Source organism: Anas acuta, chromosome 5 (assembly GCF_963932015.1).
Source record: "Anas acuta chromosome 5, bAnaAcu1.1, whole genome shotgun sequence".
In the NCBI taxonomy this organism is placed as follows: domain Eukaryota; kingdom Metazoa; phylum Chordata; class Aves; order Anseriformes; family Anatidae; genus Anas; species Anas acuta.
In genome coordinates this window covers 27,223,284-27,241,428 of record NC_088983.1, presented here as the reverse complement: position 1 = coordinate 27,241,428, position 18,145 = coordinate 27,223,284, and the positions used below count along the sequence as shown (strand labels likewise).

The following is an 18,145-nucleotide window of genomic DNA, read 5'->3' as shown; positions in this document are numbered from 1 at the left end:
CATGATGAATTTTTTTCTTGTTTTTCTTTCATAAAGGCATATAAATATGAAGAAATGTAAAATGAGAAGAAAATAAAAAATACAGTAATAAATGAAGGAAATACATAAAAGGAAAACAAGTTAAAAAAAAAAAAAAAGAGAAAATTTACCAGGTGAATAAATGTCGTCTCCAATTTTGCAGAAACATGGTGTAGACGTAGGAAAAGAAGTAGTGTAACTTGTGGTCTCTGATGTTGTACGGATGGTTGAAGCGGTGGGGGATGACGTAGTGGACTGTAGGCAGTTGTAGTTCGGGGTGCAGCAGAGGACGCGGATCTTGTAGTTGAAGCACATCTTGAATTTACCTGGCTGGTCTTCGTTCTTGCACACCAGTCCAAAGTGGACGTCGCACTGTACAACCTGGCCGACGTTTTCGATGGAAATCTCGGGGTAGTCCTCCGCCTGGCACTGGATTTGTTTGGGGTGTTGACAGACTTCCTTCCCAGCGGCCCGGATGTGCTGGTAGGTTTCAAAGTCTCCCTGGTTAGGTCCCGAGGCAGGGAAGTCAACATCGAACCATTCTGACCAGGAGCAGAATTCAGGTTGACAGATGGTAGTGGATTCAGTGCTGTAAGTCGTGCTGGTTGAGGGGATGACAGTAGGGGTCGTCGTGAAGGTGGTGGTGCTGGTGGAGCTTAGTGGTGTTGACTGTGATGAGGTTGGCGCTGTGGTTGGGGAGTAGCTAGTAGAGGTGGAGGTGGTGACCGTGGTGGGTGATGTGACGGTGCTTGGGATGGTGGTGCTGGTGGGGCTGGTGGTAGGTGTGGTGGTGACTGGGCAGTTGTAGTTCGGGGTGCAGCAGAGGACACGGATCTTGTAGTTGAAGCACATCTTGAATTTACCAGGCTGGTCTTCGTTCTTGCACACCAGTCCAAAGTGGACGTCGCACTGTACAACCTGGCCGACGTTTTCGATGGAAATCTCGGGGTAGTCCTCCGCCTGGCACTGGATTTGTTTGGGGTGTTGACAGACTTCCTTCCCAGCGGCCCGGATGTGCTGGTAGGTTTCAAAGTCTCCCTGGTTAGGTCCCGAGGCAGGGAAGTCAACATCGAACCATTCTGACCAGGAGCAGAATTCAGGTTGACAGATGGTAGTGGATTCAGTGCTGTAAGTCGTGCTGGTTGAGGGGATGACAGTAGGGGTCGGCGTGAAGGTGGTGGTGCTGGTGGAGCTTAGTGGTGTTGACTGTGATGAGGTTGGCGCTGTGGTTGGGGAGTAGCTAGTAGAGGTGGAGGTGGTGACCGTGGTGGGTGATGTGACGGTGCTTGGGATGGTGGTGCTGGTGGGGCTGGTGGTAGGTGTGGTGGTGACTGGGCAGTTGTAGTTCGGGGTGCAGCAGAGGACACGGATCTTGTAGTTGAAGCACATCTTGAATTTACCTGGCTGGTCTTCGTTCTTGCACACCAGTCCAAAGTGGACGTCGCACTGTACAACCTGGCCGACGTTTTCTATGGAAATCTCGGGGTAGTCCTCCGCCTGGCACTGGATTTGTTTGGGGTGTTGACAGACTTCCTTCCCAGCGGCCCGGATGTGCTGGTAGGTTTCAAAGTCTCCCTGGTTAGGTCCCGAGGCAGGGAAGTCAACATCAAACCATTCTGACCAGGAGCAGAATTCAGGTTGACAGATGGTAGTGGATTCAGTGCTGTAAGTCGTGCTGGTTGAGGGGATGACAGTAGGGGTCGGCGTGAAGGTGGTGGTGCTGGTGGAGCTTAGTGGTGTTGACTGTGATGAGGTTGGCGCTGTGGTTGGGGAGTAGCTAGTAGAGGTGGAGGTGGTGACCGTGGTGGGTGATGTGACGGTGCTTGGGATGGTGGTGCTGGTGGGGCTGGTGGTAGGTGTGGTGGTGACTGGGCAGTTGTAGTTCGGGGTGCAGCAGAGGACACGGATCTTGTAGTTGAGGCACATCTTGAATTTACCTGGTTGGTCTTCGTTCTTGCACACCAGTCCAAAGTGGACGTCGCACTGTACAACCTGGCCGACGTTTTCGATGGAAATCTCGGGGTAGTCCTCCGCCTGGCACTGAATTTGTTTGGGGTGTTGACAGACTTCCTTCCCAGCGGCCCGGATGTGCTGGTAGGTTTCAAAGTCTCCCTGGTTAGGTCCCGAGGCAGGGAAGTCAACATCGAACCATTCTGACCAGGAGCAGAATTCAGGTTGACAGATGGTAGTGGATTCAGTGCTGTAAGTCGTGCTGGTTGAGGGGATGACAGTAGGGGTCGGCGTGAAGGTGGTGGTGCTGGTGGAGCTTAGTGGTGTTGACTGTGATGAGGTTGGCGCTGTGGTTGGGGAGTAGCTAGTAGAGGTGGAGGTGGTGACTGTGGTGGGTGATGTGACGGTGCTTGGGATGGTGGTGCTGGTGGGGCTGGTGGTAGGTGTGGTGGTGACTGGGCAGTTGTAGTTCGGGGTGCAGCAGAGGACACGGATCTTGTAGTTGAGGCACATCTTGAATTTACCTGGTTGGTCTTCGTTCTTGCACACCAGTCCAAAGTGGACGTCGCACTGTACAACCTGGCCGACGTTTTCGATGGAAATCTCGGGGTAGTCCTCCGCCTGGCACTGGATTTGTTTGGGGTGTTGACAGACTTCCTTCCCAGCGGCCCGGATGTGCTGGTAGGTTTCAAAGTCTCCCTGGTTAGGTCCCGAGGCAGGGAAGTCAACATCGAACCATTCTGACCAGGAGCAGAATTCAGGTTGACAGATGGTAGTGGATTCAGTGCTGTAAGTCGTGCTGGTTGAGGGGATGACAGTAGGGGTCGTCGTGAAGGTGGTGGTGCTGGTGGAGCTTAGTGGTGTTGACTGTGATGAGGTTGGCGCTGTGGTTGGGGAGTAGCTAGTAGAGGTGGAGGTGGTGACCGTGGTGGGTGATGTGACGGTGCTTGGGATGGTGGTGCTGGTGGGGCTGGTGGTAGGTGTGGTGGTGACTGGGCAGTTGTAGTTCGGGGTGCAGCAGAGGACACGGATCTTGTAGTTGAAGCACATCTTGAATTTACCTGGCTGGTCTTCGTTCTTGCACACCAGTCCAAAGTGGACGTCGCACTGTACAACCTGGCCGACGTTTTCTATGGAAATCTCGGGGTAGTCCTCCGCCTGGCACTGGATTTGTTTGGGGTGTTGACAGACTTCCTTCCCAGCGGCCCGGATGTGCTGGTAGGTTTCAAAGTCTCCCTGGTTAGGTCCCGAGGCAGGGAAGTCAACATCGAACCATTCTGACCAGGAGCAGAATTCAGGTTGACAGATGGTAGTGGATTCAGTGCTGTAAGTCGTGCTGGTTGAGGGGATGACAGTAGGGGTCGGCGTGAAGGTGGTGGTGCTGGTGGAGCTTAGTGGTGTTGACTGTGATGAGGTTGGCGCTGTGGTTGGGGAGTAGCTAGTAGAGGTGGAGGTGGTGACCGTGGTGGGTGATGTGACGGTGCTTGGGATGGTGGTGCTGGTGGGGCTGGTGGTAGGTGTGGTGGTGACTGGGCAGTTGTAGTTCGGGGTGCAGCAGAGGACGCGGATCTTGTAGTTGAGGCACATCTTGAATTTACCTGGTTGGTCTTCGTTCTTGCACACCAGTCCAAAGTGGACGTCGCACTGTACAACCTGGCCGACGTTTTCGATGGAAATCTCGGGGTAGTCCTCCGCCTGGCACTGGATTTGTTTGGGGTGTTGACAGACTTCCTTCCCAGCAGCCTGGATGTGCTGGTAGGTTTCAAAGTCTCCCTGGTTAGGTCCCGAGGCAGGGAAGTCAACATCGAACCATTCTGACCAGGAGCAGAATTCAGGTTGACAGATGGTAGTGGATTCAGTGCTGTAAGTCGTGCTGGTTGAGGGGATGACAGTAGGGGTCGGCGTGAAGGTGGTGGTGCTGGTGGAGCTTAGTGGTGTTGACTGTGATGAGGTTGGCGCTGTGGTGGAGGAGTAGCTAGTAGAGGTGGAGGTGGTGACCGTGGTGGGTGATGTGACGGTGCTTGGGATGGTGGTGCTGGTGGGGCTGGTGGTAGGTGTGGTGGTGACTGGGCAGTTGTAGTTCGGGGTGCAGCAGAGGACGCGGATCTTGTAGTTGAAGCACATCTTGAATTTACCTGGCTGGTCTTCGTTCTTGCACACCAGTCCAAAGTGGACGTCGCACTGTACAACCTGGCCGACGTTTTCGATGGAAATCTCGGGGTAGTCCTCCGCCTGGCACTGGATTTGTTTGGGGTGTTGACAGACTTCCTTCCCAGCGGCCCGGATGTGCTGGTAGGTTTCAAAGTCTCCCTGGTTAGGTCCCGAGGCAGGGAAGTCAACATCGAACCATTCTGACCAGGAGCAGAATTCAGGTTGACAGATGGTAGTGGATTCAGTGCTGTAAGTCGTGCTGGTTGAGGGGATGACAGTAGGGGTCGTCGTGAAGGTGGTGGTGCTGGTGGAGCTTAGTGGTGTTGACTGTGATGAGGTTGGCGCTGTGGTGGAGGAGTAGCTAGTAGAGGTGGAGGTGGTGACCGTGGTGGGTGATGTGACGGTGCTTGGGATGGTGGTGCTGGTGGGGCTGGTGGTAGGTGTGGTGGTGACTGGGCAGTTGTAGTTCGGGGTGCAGCAGAGGACACGGATCTTGTAGTTGAGGCACATCTTGAATTTACCTGGTTGGTCTTCGTTCTTGCACACCAGTCCAAAGTGGACGTCGCACTGTACAACCTGGCCGACGTTTTCGATGGAAATCTCGGGGTAGTCCTCCGCCTGGCACTGGATTTGTTTGGGGTGTTGACAGACTTCCTTCCCAGCGGCCCGGATGTGCTGGTAGGTTTCAAAGTCTCCCTGGTTAGGTCCCGAGGCAGGGAAGTCAACATCGAACCATTCTGACCAGGAGCAGAATTCAGGTTGACAGATGGTAGTGGATTCAGTGCTGTAAGTCGTGCTGGTTGAGGGGATGACAGTAGGGGTCGTCGTGAAGGTGGTGGTGCTGGTGGAGCTTAGTGGTGTTGACTGTGATGAGGTTGGCGCTGTGGTTGGGGAGTAGCTAGTAGAGGTGGAGGTGGTGACCGTGGTGGGTGATGTGACGGTGCTTGGGATGGTGGTGCTGGTGGGGCTGGTGGTAGGTGTGGTGGTGACTGGGCAGTTGTAGTTCGGGGTGCAGCAGAGGACACGGATCTTGTAGTTGAAGCACATCTTGAATTTACCTGGTTGGTCTTCGTTCTTGCACACCAGTCCAAAGTGGACGTCGCACTGTACAACCTGGCCGACGTTTTCGATGGAAATCTCGGGGTAGTCCTCCGCCTGGCACTGGATTTGTTTGGGGTGTTGACAGACTTCCTTCCCAGCGGCCCGGATGTGCTGGTAGGTTTCAAAGTCTCCCTGGTTAGGTCCCGAGGCAGGGAAGTCAACATCGAACCATTCTGACCAGGAGCAGAATTCAGGTTGACAGATGGTAGTGGATTCAGTGCTGTAAGTCGTGCTGGTTGAGGGGATGACAGTAGGGGTCGGCGTGAAGGTGGTGGTGCTGGTGGAGCTTAGTGGTGTTGACTGTGATGAGGTTGGCGCTGTGGTTGGGGAGTAGCTAGTAGAGGTGGAGGTGGTGACCGTGGTGGGTGATGTGACGGTGCTTGGGATGGTGGTGCTGGTGGGGCTGGTGGTAGGTGTGGTGGTGACTGGGCAGTTGTAGTTCGGGGTGCAGCAGAGGACACGGATCTTGTAGTTGAAGCACATCTTGAATTTACCTGGCTGGTCTTCGTTCTTGCACACCAGTCCAAAGTGGACGTCGCACTGTACAACCTGGCCGACGTTTTCGATGGAAATCTCGGGGTAGTCCTCCGCCTGGCACTGGATTTGTTTGGGGTGTTGACAGACTTCCTTCCCAGCGGCCCGGATGTGCTGGTAGGTTTCAAAGTCTCCCTGGTTAGGTCCCGAGGCAGGGAAGTCAACATCGAACCATTCTGACCAGGAGCAGAATTCAGGTTGACAGATGGTAGTGGATTCAGTGCTGTAAGTCGTGCTGGTTGAGGGGATGACAGTAGGGGTCGGCGTGAAGGTGGTGGTGCTGGTGGAGCTTAGTGGTGTTGACTGTGATGAGGTTGGCGCTGTGGTTGGGGAGTAGCTAGTAGAGGTGGAGGTGGTGACCGTGGTGGGTGATGTGACGGTGCTTGGGATGGTGGTGCTGGTGGGGCTGGTGGTAGGTGTGGTGGTGACTGGGCAGTTGTAGTTCGGGGTGCAGCAGAGGACACGGATCTTGTAGTTGAGGCACATCTTGAATTTACCTGGTTGGTTTTCGTTCTTGCACACCAGTCCAAAGTGGACGTCGCACTGTACAACCTGGCCGACGTTTTCGATGGAAATCTCGGGGTAGTCCTCCGCCTGGCACTGGATTTGTTTGGGGTGTTGACAGACTTCCTTCCCAGCGGCCCGGATGTGCTGGTAGGTTTCAAAGTCTCCCTGGTTAGGTCCCGAGGCAGGGAAGTCAACATCGAACCATTCTGACCAGGAGCAGAATTCAGGTTGACAGATGGTAGTGGATTCAGTGCTGTAAGTCGTGCTGGTTGAGGGGATGACAGTAGGGGTCGTCGTGAAGGTGGTGGTGCTGGTGGAGCTTAGTGGTGTTGACTGTGATGAGGTTGGCGCTGTGGTGGAGGAGTAGCTAGTAGAGGTGGAGGTGGTGACCGTGGTGGGTGATGTGACGGTGCTTGGGATGGTGGTGCTGGTGGGGCTGGTGGTAGGTGTGGTGGTGACTGGGCAGTTGTAGTTCGGGGTGCAGCAGAGGACACGGATCTTGTAGTTGAGGCACATCTTGAATTTACCTGGTTGGTTTTCGTTCTTGCACACCAGTCCAAAGTGGACGTCGCACTGTACAACCTGGCCGACGTTTTCGATGGAAATCTCGGGGTAGTCCTCCGCCTGGCACTGGATTTGTTTGGGGTGTTGACAGACTTCCTTCCCAGCAGCCCGGATGTGCTGGTAGGTTTCAAAGTCTCCCTGGTTAGGTCCCGAGGCAGGGAAGTCAACATCGAACCACTCTGACCAGGAGCAGAATTCAGGTTGACAGATGGTAGTGGATTCAGTGCTGTAAGTCGTGCTGGTTGAGGGGATGACAGTAGGGGTCGGCGTGAAGGTGGTGGTGCTGGTGGAGCTTAGTGGTGTTGACTGTGATGAGGTTGGCGCTGTGGTTGGGGAGTAGCTAGTAGAGGTGGAGGTGGTGACCGTGGTGGGTGATGTGACGGTGCTTGGGATGGTGGTGCTGGTGGGGCTGGTGGTAGGTGTGGTGGTGACTGGGCAGTTGTAGTTCGGGGTGCAGCAGAGGACGCGGATCTTGTAGTTGAAGCACATCTTGAATCTGCCGGGCTGGTCTTCGTTCTTGCACACCAGTCCAAAGTGGACGTCGCACTGTACAACCTGGCCGACGTTTTCGATGGAAATCTCGGGGTAGTCCTCTGCCTGGCACTGGATTTGTTTCGGGTGTTGACAGACTTCCTTCCCAGCGGCCCGGATGTGCTGGTAGGTTTCAAAGTCTCCCTGGTTAGGTCCCGAGGCAGGGAAGTCAACATCGAACCATTCTGACCAGGAGCAGAATTCAGGTTGACAGATGGTAGTGGATTCAGTGCTGTAAGTCGTGCTGGTTGAGGGGATGACAGTAGGGGTCGGCGTGAAGGTGGTGGTGCTGGTGGAGCTTAGTGGTGTTGACTGTGATGAGGTTGGCGCTGTGGTGGAGGAGTAGCTAGTAGAGGTGGAGGTGGTGACCGTGGTGGGTGATGTGACGGTGCTTGGGATGGTGGTGCTGGTGGGGCTGGTGGTAGGTGTGGTGGTGACTGGGCAGTTGTAGTTCGGGGTGCAGCAGAGGACGCGGATCTTGTAGTTGAGGCACATCTTGAATCTGCCAGGCTGGTCTTCATTCTTGCACACCAGTCCAAAGTGGACGTCGCACTGTACAACCTGGCCGACGTTTTCGATGGAAATCTCGGGGTAGTCCTCCGCCTGGCACTGGATTTGTTTGGGGTGTTGACAGACTTCCTTCCCAGCGGCCCGGATGTGCTGGTAGGTTTCAAAGTCTCCCTGGTTAGGTCCCGAGGCAGGGAAGTCAACATCGAACCATTCTGACCAGGAGCAGAATTCAGGTTGACAGATGGTAGTGGATTCAGTGCTGTAAGTCGTGCTGGTTGAGGGGATGACAGTAGGGGTCGGCGTGAAGGTGGTGGTGCTGGTGGAGCTTAGTGGTGTTGACTGTGATGAGGTTGGCGCTGTGGTTGGGGAGTAGCTAGTAGAGGTGGAGGTGGTGACCGTGGTGGGTGATGTGACGGTGCTTGGGATGGTGGTGCTGGTGGGGCTGGTGGTAGGTGTGGTGGTGACTGGGCAGTTGTAGTTCGGGGTGCAGCAGAGGACGCGGATCTTGTAGTTGAGGCACATCTTGAATCTGCCGGGCTGGTCTTCGTTCTTGCACACCAGTCCAAAGTGGACGTCGCACTGTACAACCTGGCCGACGTTTTCGATGGAAATCTCGGGGTAGTCCTCCGCCTGGCACTGGATTTGTTTGGGGTGTTGACAGACTTCCTTCCCAGCGGCCCGGATGTGCTGGTAGGTTTCAAAGTCTCCCTGGTTAGGTCCCGAGGCAGGGAAGTCAACATCAAACCATTCTGACCAGGAGCAGAATTCAGGTTGACAGATGGTAGTGGATTCAGTGCTGTAAGTCGTGCTGGTTGAGGGGATGACAGTAGGGGTCGGCGTGAAGGTGGTGGTGCTGGTGGAGCTTAGTGGTGTTGACTGTGATGAGGTTGGCGCTGTGGTGGAGGAGTAGCTAGTAGAGGTGGAGGTGGTGACCGTGGTGGGTGATGTGACGGTGCTTGGGATGGTGGTGCTGGTGGGGCTGGTGGTAGGTGTGGTGGTGACTGGGCAGTTGTAGTTCGGGGTGCAGCAGAGGACGCGGATCTTGTAGTTGAGGCACATCTTGAATCTGCCGGGCTGGTCTTCGTTCTTGCACACCAGTCCAAAGTGGACGTCGCACTGTACAACCTGGCCGACGTTTTCGATGGAAATCTCGGGGTAGTCCTCCGCCTGGCACTGGATTTGTTTGGGGTGTTGACAGACTTCCTTCCCAGCAGCCCGGATGTGCTGGTAGGTTTCAAAGTCTCCCTGGTTAGGTCCCGAGGCAGGGAAGTCAACATCGAACCATTCTGACCAGGAGCAGAATTCAGGTTGACAGATGGTAGTGGATTCAGTGCTGTAAGTCGTGCTGGTTGAGGGGATGACAGTAGGGGTCGGCGTGAAGGTGGTGGTGCTGGTGGAGCTTAGTGGTGTTGACTGTGATGAGGTTGGCGCTGTGGTGGAGGAGTAGCTAGTAGAGGTGGAGGTGGTGACCGTGGTGGGTGATGTGACGGTGCTTGGGATGGTGGTGCTGGTGGGGCTGGTGGTAGGTGTGGTGGTGACTGGGCAGTTGTAGTTCGGGGTGCAGCAGAGGACGCGGATCTTGTAGTTGAGGCACATCTTGAATCTGCCGGGCTGGTCTTCGTTCTTGCACACCAGTCCAAAGTGGACGTCGCACTGTACAACCTGGCCGACGTTTTCGATGGAAATCTCGGGGTAGTCCTCCGCCTGGCACTGGATTTGTTTGGGGTGTTGACAGACTTCCTTCCCAGCGGCCCGGATGTGCTGGTAGGTTTCAAAGTCTCCCTGGTTAGGTCCCGAGGCAGGGAAGTCAACATCGAACCATTCTGACCAGGAGCAGAATTCAGGTTGACAGATGGTAGTGGATTCAGTGCTGTAAGTCGTGCTGGTTGAGGGGATGACAGTAGGGGTCGGCGTGAAGGTGGTGGTGCTGGTGGAGCTTAGTGGTGTTGACTGTGATGAGGTTGGCGCTGTGGTGGAGGAGTAGCTAGTAGAGGTGGAGGTGGTGACCGTGGTGGGTGATGTGACGGTGCTTGGGATGGTGGTGCTGGTGGGGCTGGTAGTAGGTGTGGTGGTGACTGGGCAGTTGTAGTTCGGGGTGCAGCAGAGGACGCGGATCTTGTAGTTGAGGCACATCTTGAATCTGCCGGGCTGGTCTTCGTTCTTGCACACCAGTCCAAAGTGGACGTCGCACTGTACAACCTGGCCGACGTTTTCGATGGAAATCTCGGGGTAGTCCTCCGCCTGGCACTGGATTTGTTTGGGGTGTTGACAGACTTCCTTCCCAGCGGCCCGGATGTGCTGGTAGGTTTCAAAGTCTCCCTGGTTAGGTCCCGAGGCAGGGAAGTCAACATCGAACCATTCTGACCAGGAGCAGAATTCAGGTTGACAGATGGTAGTGGATTCAGTGCTGTAAGTCGTGCTGGTTGAGGGGATGACAGTAGGGGTCGGCGTGAAGGTGGTGGTGCTGGTGGAGCTTAGTGGTGTTGACTGTGATGAGGTTGGCGCTGTGGTGGAGGAGTAGCTAGTAGAGGTGGAGGTGGTGACCGTGGTGGGTGATGTGACGGTGCTTGGGATGGTGGTGCTGGTGGGGCTGGTGGTAGGTGTGGTGGTGACTGGGCAGTTGTAGTTCGGGGTGCAGCAGAGGACACGGATCTTGTAGTTGAGGCACATCTTGAATCTGCCGGGCTGGTCTTCGTTCTTGCACACCAGTCCAAAGTGGACGTCGCACTGTACAACCTGGCCGACGTTTTCGATGGAAATCTCGGGGTAGTCCTCCGCCTGGCACTGGATTTGTTTGGGGTGTTGACAGACTTCCTTCCCAGCGGCCCGGATGTGCTGGTAGGTTTCAAAGTCTCCCTGGTTAGGTCCCGAGGCAGGGAAGTCAACATCGAACCATTCTGACCAGGAGCAGAATTCAGGTTGACAGATGGTAGTGGATTCAGTGCTGTAAGTCGTGCTGGTTGAGGGGATGACAGTAGGGGTCGGCGTGAAGGTGGTGGTGCTGGTGGAGCTTAGTGGTGTTGACTGTGATGAGGTTGGCGCTGTGGTTGGGGAGTAGCTAGTAGAGGTGGAGGTGGTGACCGTGGTGGGTGATGTGACGGTGCTTGGGATGGTGGTGCTGGTGGGGCTGGTGGTAGGTGTGGTGGTGACTGGGCAGTTGTAGTTCGGGGTGCAGCAGAGGACGCGGATCTTGTAGTTGAGGCACATCTTGAATCTGCCGGGCTGGTCTTCGTTCTTGCACACCAGTCCAAAGTGGACGTCGCACTGTACAACCTGGCCGACGTTTTCGATGGAAATCTCGGGGTAGTCCTCCGCCTGGCACTGGATTTGTTTGGGGTGTTGACAGACTTCCTTCCCAGCGGCCCGGATGTGCTGGTAGGTTTCAAAGTCTCCCTGGTTAGGTCCCGAGGCAGGGAAGTCAACATCGAACCATTCTGACCAGGAGCAGAATTCAGGTTGACAGATGGTAGTGGATTCAGTGCTGTAAGTCGTGCTGGTTGAGGGGATGACAGTAGGGGTCGGCGTGAAGGTGGTGGTGCTGGTGGAGCTTAGTGGTGTTGACTCTGAGGATATGGGCACAGTCGAGGTTGAGGTTGTGACTGGTGTTGGTAATGTAGTATACTTGGTCTTTGATTCTGTTTGTGTTTGTGTCGTTGGTGTCGATGTAGTTTCACTATGAATATGTTCTGTTTTTGGTGGTATTGTTGATGCAGTTGTAGTTTTATGTTTGGTGTGAAATTCTGGTGTTTGTTCTGTTGTTGATATTTTTGTGTATTGTGTACTTTGAGTTGTTGAGTATGTCGTTGTTGACTCTTGTGTGGTCGTTTGAGTTGTTTCGCATGGCACTGTTATGTTTCTACAGCATTTAAATCTTATTTCATAGTTATAGCAAATTGGTGGTAGCTGGTCTTTATTGTAGCATATTAATCCTTCTTCAGCATTGCATGTAATGCGTTGCTCCAGGAGTTGGTACGGTGTGTCAGGGAACCTTACTGCTCTGCATTCTACAGCCTTTCTGTTAGCACAGACTTTATATCCATGTTTTATTATGTTCTCAATTGTATCAAAATCTCCATCATTATATCCAGATTCTGGATAACTAACGTCATACCATATTGACCAGTCACATTCCTCTTTTATGCAACCAGGAGTGGTTGAAGGAATTGTTGTGACTGGTTTCATCGTTTTGGTTGTGGTTGTTGTTATTTCTTTAGTAACTGAAGGTGTGAATGTTGACGTTTCAGAAGTTGTAGGAACTGTTGATGGTGTACTGGCAGACGTTTCCCTTGGTACAGTAGGTGTTAAGCAGTGGCTGTAGTCATCACAACAGAGTACTTTTATCTGATAATTAAGACACATATGCAGTTCTCCTTTTTGATCCTCATTTCTGCAGATAAGTCCAAATGATACATTGCAGTGAACAACCTGACCAATTTCTTCAATGGATTTATGTGGGTATTTTTCTGCTCTGCACTGTATTTTTTCAGGATGTCTGCAGATTGCTTTTCCATCTGATCTAATGTCATGGTAAGTTTCATAATCTCCTTTGTTCTGCAAAGTTGGGAAATGGACATCATACCACTGGGACCATTTACACTTTGGTTGGCAAGGCATCGTACTGGTTATAGGCGTAGTGGAAGTACTTGTTTCCAGAGGTGTTTCTGAAGGAGTACTTGTTTCGATAATTGGACTTGTTTTTTCTGTGCTTGTAGCTGAAGTTGTGACACTGGTACTTGCTGTTGTGGTTGTCATTTCTGGAACTGGGATGTGTGTGATCGGTGTTGAAGTCTCATAAGGTGTTGTGATGAAAGGTGTGGAAGAGCATGGTACAAAAACACAACATAAGATTCTGATTTCGTAATTGTAGCACATTGTTGAAATTTGATCTTTGTTGTAACATATAAGTCCAGACGTTGTACTGCATTCTACTGTTTGGCCAAGGTCTTTCAGTGGTATGTTAGGAAATTTCTCTGCTCTGCACTGAACAGCCTTTGGAGCTCTACAGACTTCATAACCTTTAGCTCTCAAATCATCAAACGTTTCAAAATCTCCACCATCATATCCAGGTATGAGTAGATTTCCATCATACCATTCTGACCACTGACAGACTTCATGAACGCATACTGATGTTGTTGGTGATGATGTAACTGAAAGAATAAAAGAAAATACCATGAAACTTAGAATGAAAATTTCAGTATCTCAATGCCATTATCTGAGTAGTCCACTTAGTTCTGTAATATCATACATATCATGTATGTATACATATCATGTATATATCATATGTACATATACATATCATGTATGTAGGGTATTACCCTACCAGGAATTCTAGACAAAGTAATCATTTGGTAATTTAATAGGAAACATAATGAGTCATCTATTCATTCAGTAAAGATTATTCCAGGTATAGGAATAGTTACAATTAGAGACAATAAATCTCATACTGTTTCATTATTGTTTGCCATGAAAACAAATAAAATAATAGTATCAAAGCAGTATGCAGTGGTTTCCATTTTGTTGTTTGGGAAGTTATTTCATTTTCTGTTTATTTGTTTGTATTAATTTGATTGCCAAATATTGACTGAAAACAAATGCCAATGAAAAATGAGACTTAGTGGTTATCTTGTAGCTATATTTTACTCACCAATGAATAGAATAAGCTCTCAGTGGCTATAAAATATGTACCTGTGGAAGTAGTGGCAGGTGGCGTAGTGCTGAACTGAAATGGTGTGGGTGATGCTGAGACTGGACAGTCATACACAACCCTTTGCAGTGTTCCATTGGGACCACAGATTGCAACAATACACCCTCCTATGCCATCTGTAGTATTGTAGATCACGTCATTATAGTTATATGTCTGTCCTTCATAAGTGCAGACACATTCTGTAAATCAAAAGAAGATGTTATTCCTTGGTATCTGAAAACACAGAGTAGAGTGCTTTCAGTGTATCCTACTGAGATGAAAACAACTTTGTCAACATACCATGTTCATCATATTTGCATTTTTTGCCATGGTTTGTGCATTCACTGGAAAAGAGGAAAAAGGTTATGATGAATGTGAATATATTGGTTAAAAATAGCACTGTTTTCTCCTTGAGAGAAGGCTTAGCAGAACTTTCCCAACCTGTATGGCTATATTCAGCAGTTCTTACAGAATTTATAGGAATACTTGCTGACTTTTGGAAATATGCAAGTGCCACTGGAATAACAGAAACAAGCTCAAAATAATGAAGATTAGTTGTCTACTAACTTCTAAATATTTATTTAGGCATATTTTAATATAAGCACTCAGATTATTGTTGTAACTATTATTATTTTAATTTGGTTTTACTTAATAATAATTTACAAAGACATCAGTAAGAATTCAGAATAAGTAGTAAATTAACCTCTCTTAAATAAAATGTTTCATCATGTCATCTTTTATGTTTCTGGGAACAGAAGAAAATTAAACACTACTCAGCAGCCTATGACTGGCCTAGTTCCTGTTAGCAAACAAATGACTGAGTGCATGAAGAATTAAGTTCTGCAAATTTCAACTCAACATTTAAAAATCTTTACTAATCCTACCATGATTGACAATTCTGCTTTGAAGGCATCTGCGTTCCTGGCTTGTAATGTTTTCCATTTTCATAGCAACCACAATTAGAAACACAAGTCATGGTTTCTTCATCAAAATAGGGCTTATTCTTTGGACAGTGTGGATAACAGCCTGCAATAAAAATTAGAGTTATGTTGACACTTGGCTTTCCCAGACAGAAGTAACTCTATACTCTGTCAATATCTGATCTCTTGAAATTATTCCAGTAATATAGTATATATTCCAGTAATACAGAAAGTGGAATTTCATCCTCCCATTACTGCTATTGCATTGATTACACATTAAGCTTTGAAGCATTTTTTCTTCATCTTCACTTCAAAGAAGTGCGTGATTAATTAGGGAGTTAGACATTAATTAGAAAATCTCCTCTTATAATTTCTAATATAAACATTCATACACTGACTAATATAAATTTTGTTCATCATAGTCCATTTTATCTTTTTATAAATAGAATGAGATATGCATAATTATGTTTACCTTCCAAGCCTCTCAACTCATGAAGGCACTTCCCACTTGGATTATTGCATGTCTTCATACAAGGGGCTCCACATGGCTTGTAGTGCCACTCACATTCCCCTTGTGGATTATAGTAATCACAGAATAGAGCTAGAGGAAGGAGAAATGACAGAAAAAGATCTTTAATTTTTATTGCTCCGAGGTCTTTCATTGCTATAATTTTCCTGGGTAAAAATCCCATGTCATCAACATAAACATGTAAGTGGTGAACAGTATGTTGTCTCATTTAATACTATTTTAAATACTATTTTTAACACTATTTTTAATACTATTTAATGCTATTGTTATACTACCACATTTTGATACCAATAATGCTATAAAGCATCAAACAGTTAGACATTAAGCATGAAAAATCAATTAAATCACAAATTTTAGCTGAAATGAACTAGTATTTATTTACAGTGTATGTGATGTAGACAGCTAGGAGTATAATATGATACTATAGTTTGCCACTTGTCTGTCATGACTGATAATTAAATAAGACACTAATAACACCACCAGTAAAGTTACTAGCACGATTTCTTTTTAAGTAATGATAATTTTCCAATGATTTACTCAAGCAGTGCCTCTTATAAATACAATTTAATCCTCCTTTCTTTCTTCTCCCTCCTTGTTTTTTTCTTTTTTTTTTTTTTTCCTTCTCTATTATCTTTCCCTCTAGACACCTTCTAAAAGTCATGGAGTGGGACTTACGACAAATGGATGGGGTTCTCCATGAAATGCAGATGTCCAGCTCATTGCATGCTTGAGCATAGGCAGCTACTGCTGTACAGAAACATTCACAGTCTCCTCCAGTGTCGCAAGCACATGCATCATCCACACATGCTTGATAATATTCATTTGGTTCAACCTGTTGGAGAAAACCTTTGAATTGGATTTCTTGCACTTGCCCACTTTGAAAAGGCATTTCCTGTCTTAAATATGCTGAGGAAATACCTGAAACTGGCAACTCTATATGTGTGAGAAACATAAGAAATGAAGAAATTGTGAGAATATTTTGAAAAATCAAAAGAAATATGTAGAATACAGCTATTAGGAGTAAATCGTAACTATAAGAACTACTTGATGTTAAAGACATTAGAAGGAAGAGTATTGTTACATTACTACACAGTAGCACACAATCATAGATATTAGGTAGCCGATACTGATATTAATAGATATAAATGATGCCATTAAAAAATAAACATATCTTGAGATTTATTTGTGATTGTCTCTTCTCTAGCACAAACAAACAAACCCTATGAATTTCTGTACTGCACCGGTTACAGCAAAAGCTGAGGAAACTGAAGTGAAAATCCTTTCTATGCAGTCTCCCTGGAACTTGGTCTCACTTCACTTTATCAGGTGTGACATAGTCTGAATCCTAGTGCATTTTCAGCTGCCCCGCATAAAAAAAATTATGTAATCTCCATCTTGAGAATTTCAGACTGAAGCTGTACCATACCTGGGAGTGACACTTTGCAAATACTTCACTGGTAATGATGCTGCATTGTTTCTGTGCCCAGGATTTCCTGTATGGGTTTGCAGTACATGGATCCTTGGTTTGATTGGCATTTGGGCAAGTAGAAGACACTTTCCAGCTATTAGCAAACTCCAGCACATTTCCTACCACAGACTGGCTGCGGGTAGTGAAGTCATTGTTTCCATTGCCATCATAGTTTCCACAAAGGCCACAGACATGTCCCTGCATGGGGATAAACAAAATATCAATGATCAGTAAGGTACAGTTTCTCGGTATCTATGACTAACACGCCTCAGAACGAATTTTATTTAAGATGGTGTGGGCCTCTTCAGCAACAGTCTTGGACATTCTCATAAAACATCTTTTATGAAGAGAGGTACCCCTAACTTGTTAGGAAGGATAGGGAAAGAAGCAGAGTAGAGCTGTGGGTTTTGTTCTTAATATCGTAGCTTAGTATTGAGCTAGTTCTATCTAATCCTCAATGTACCTCTTCAGTGAGGATTTTTCATGAAGGAGATATTGATATAGCTGCTGTTATGCTATTGTTGAATAACATAATTTATGGAAAATGTGTATACAGAATCTAAGTCAATAGTACAAGGATAATAGTAAGCAATCACTGCTCTTTCGGTGTTCCAGTTGCAGCCTAAATTTCCTTTTTTTCCTGTGAGAGATAGCATAAATATGGATCAGAAATTGTTGGCTTCAGGTTTTGGATTTTAAAATGTACCTGAAAGCTGGGGCTAAGTTTGATGAATATGCTGGTTTTCTTGTCCCACATGAGTATCAAGCCAACAGTAGTGTCAACAACTAGGTAGATGCCCATGGAACGGATTTGGAATGGCATTTCTCCTCCAGGTGTTCTCTGGATGACATCAGAATGTCCATCGCTGAGTACCAATTCATAGTTCTGGGACAGGAAAACAAAAAGTTAGAGACCAATTTTAAAAAGTCACCTTTTGGTTTCCATTTTTTTTATATATTACCAGTAACTATTATTGAAATAATAAATCTATTATCATCAAAATGGCTCTAGTCAAAAAGCTCATGTTAATCTTTTTCTCTTTAGAATTCCCTCCTTTGCTTTCCCTAGCAGAGAGCAGAATTGTTTGGCAGTGACCGAGAAAGTGTAGTAACATTTTTACAGTCCTGCAGGACACTTTTATGATGCAGTCTATCTGGGACAACCTTTATCATCCTTCCAGCACATTAGGCTTGGATCACAACTTACTGAAGAGCACACTTACCCCAAGGAAAACTTTAATAGACTTAGAGCAGGTGGTTCCTGTAGTGCCACATGGAATGTTCTCAGTGATGACTCTGAAGGTTCCCTGATCCAAACCTTTTTTGCCACAGTAGTTCTGAAACAGGAATGATACTCAGTGTTAATGAAGCTCTGTGCTCATATGTAAAATGCAAGGTACTTTGGCAGTGCAAAAATCTGGGAAGGACTCTGTTACCTGGATCAGAACATATTCACAGTCTCCTTCAAAATCAAAGCGTTTGCCATCAAAGGTGGTGTAATGCCCATCTCCGTAAACTGAACAGGTTTCCAGGCAAGGTTCCTCAGAGCAGTGCCACTTTCTGTTTCTACATGTGCTGTATAAGATGAAAAGGACTTTAAATGTAAAAAAAATAGACATGCACATAACATACCTATACATGTATTTCTGTATGCACATTCATGTTTTTAATTTCTGTGT

General features: G+C 48.1%; 1 protein-coding gene across 1 annotated transcript in view; it reads right to left on the bottom strand.

Annotated features, from left to right (window-relative positions):
• The window catches only part of MUC5AC (mucin 5AC, oligomeric mucus/gel-forming), a 49,869-nt gene that overhangs the window by 13,639 nt on the left and 18,085 nt on the right, over positions 1–18,145 (bottom strand). Inside the window, exons 22-32 of the mRNA XM_068684174.1 lie at positions 17,903–18,041; positions 17,690–17,803; positions 17,173–17,352; positions 16,425–16,664; positions 15,674–15,830; positions 14,942–15,070; positions 14,434–14,575; positions 13,850–13,893; positions 13,552–13,749; positions 3,622–13,013; positions 150–3,084 (exon numbers count right to left, since the gene is read on the bottom strand). Of these exons, the coding sequence (XP_068540275.1) occupies positions 150–3,084; positions 3,622–13,013; positions 13,552–13,749; positions 13,850–13,893; positions 14,434–14,575; positions 14,942–15,070; positions 15,674–15,830; positions 16,425–16,664; positions 17,173–17,352; positions 17,690–17,803; positions 17,903–18,041 (13,670 nt within the window). The remainder of the gene's footprint in view (positions 1–149; positions 3,085–3,621; positions 13,014–13,551; positions 13,750–13,849; positions 13,894–14,433; positions 14,576–14,941; positions 15,071–15,673; positions 15,831–16,424; positions 16,665–17,172; positions 17,353–17,689; positions 17,804–17,902; positions 18,042–18,145) is intronic.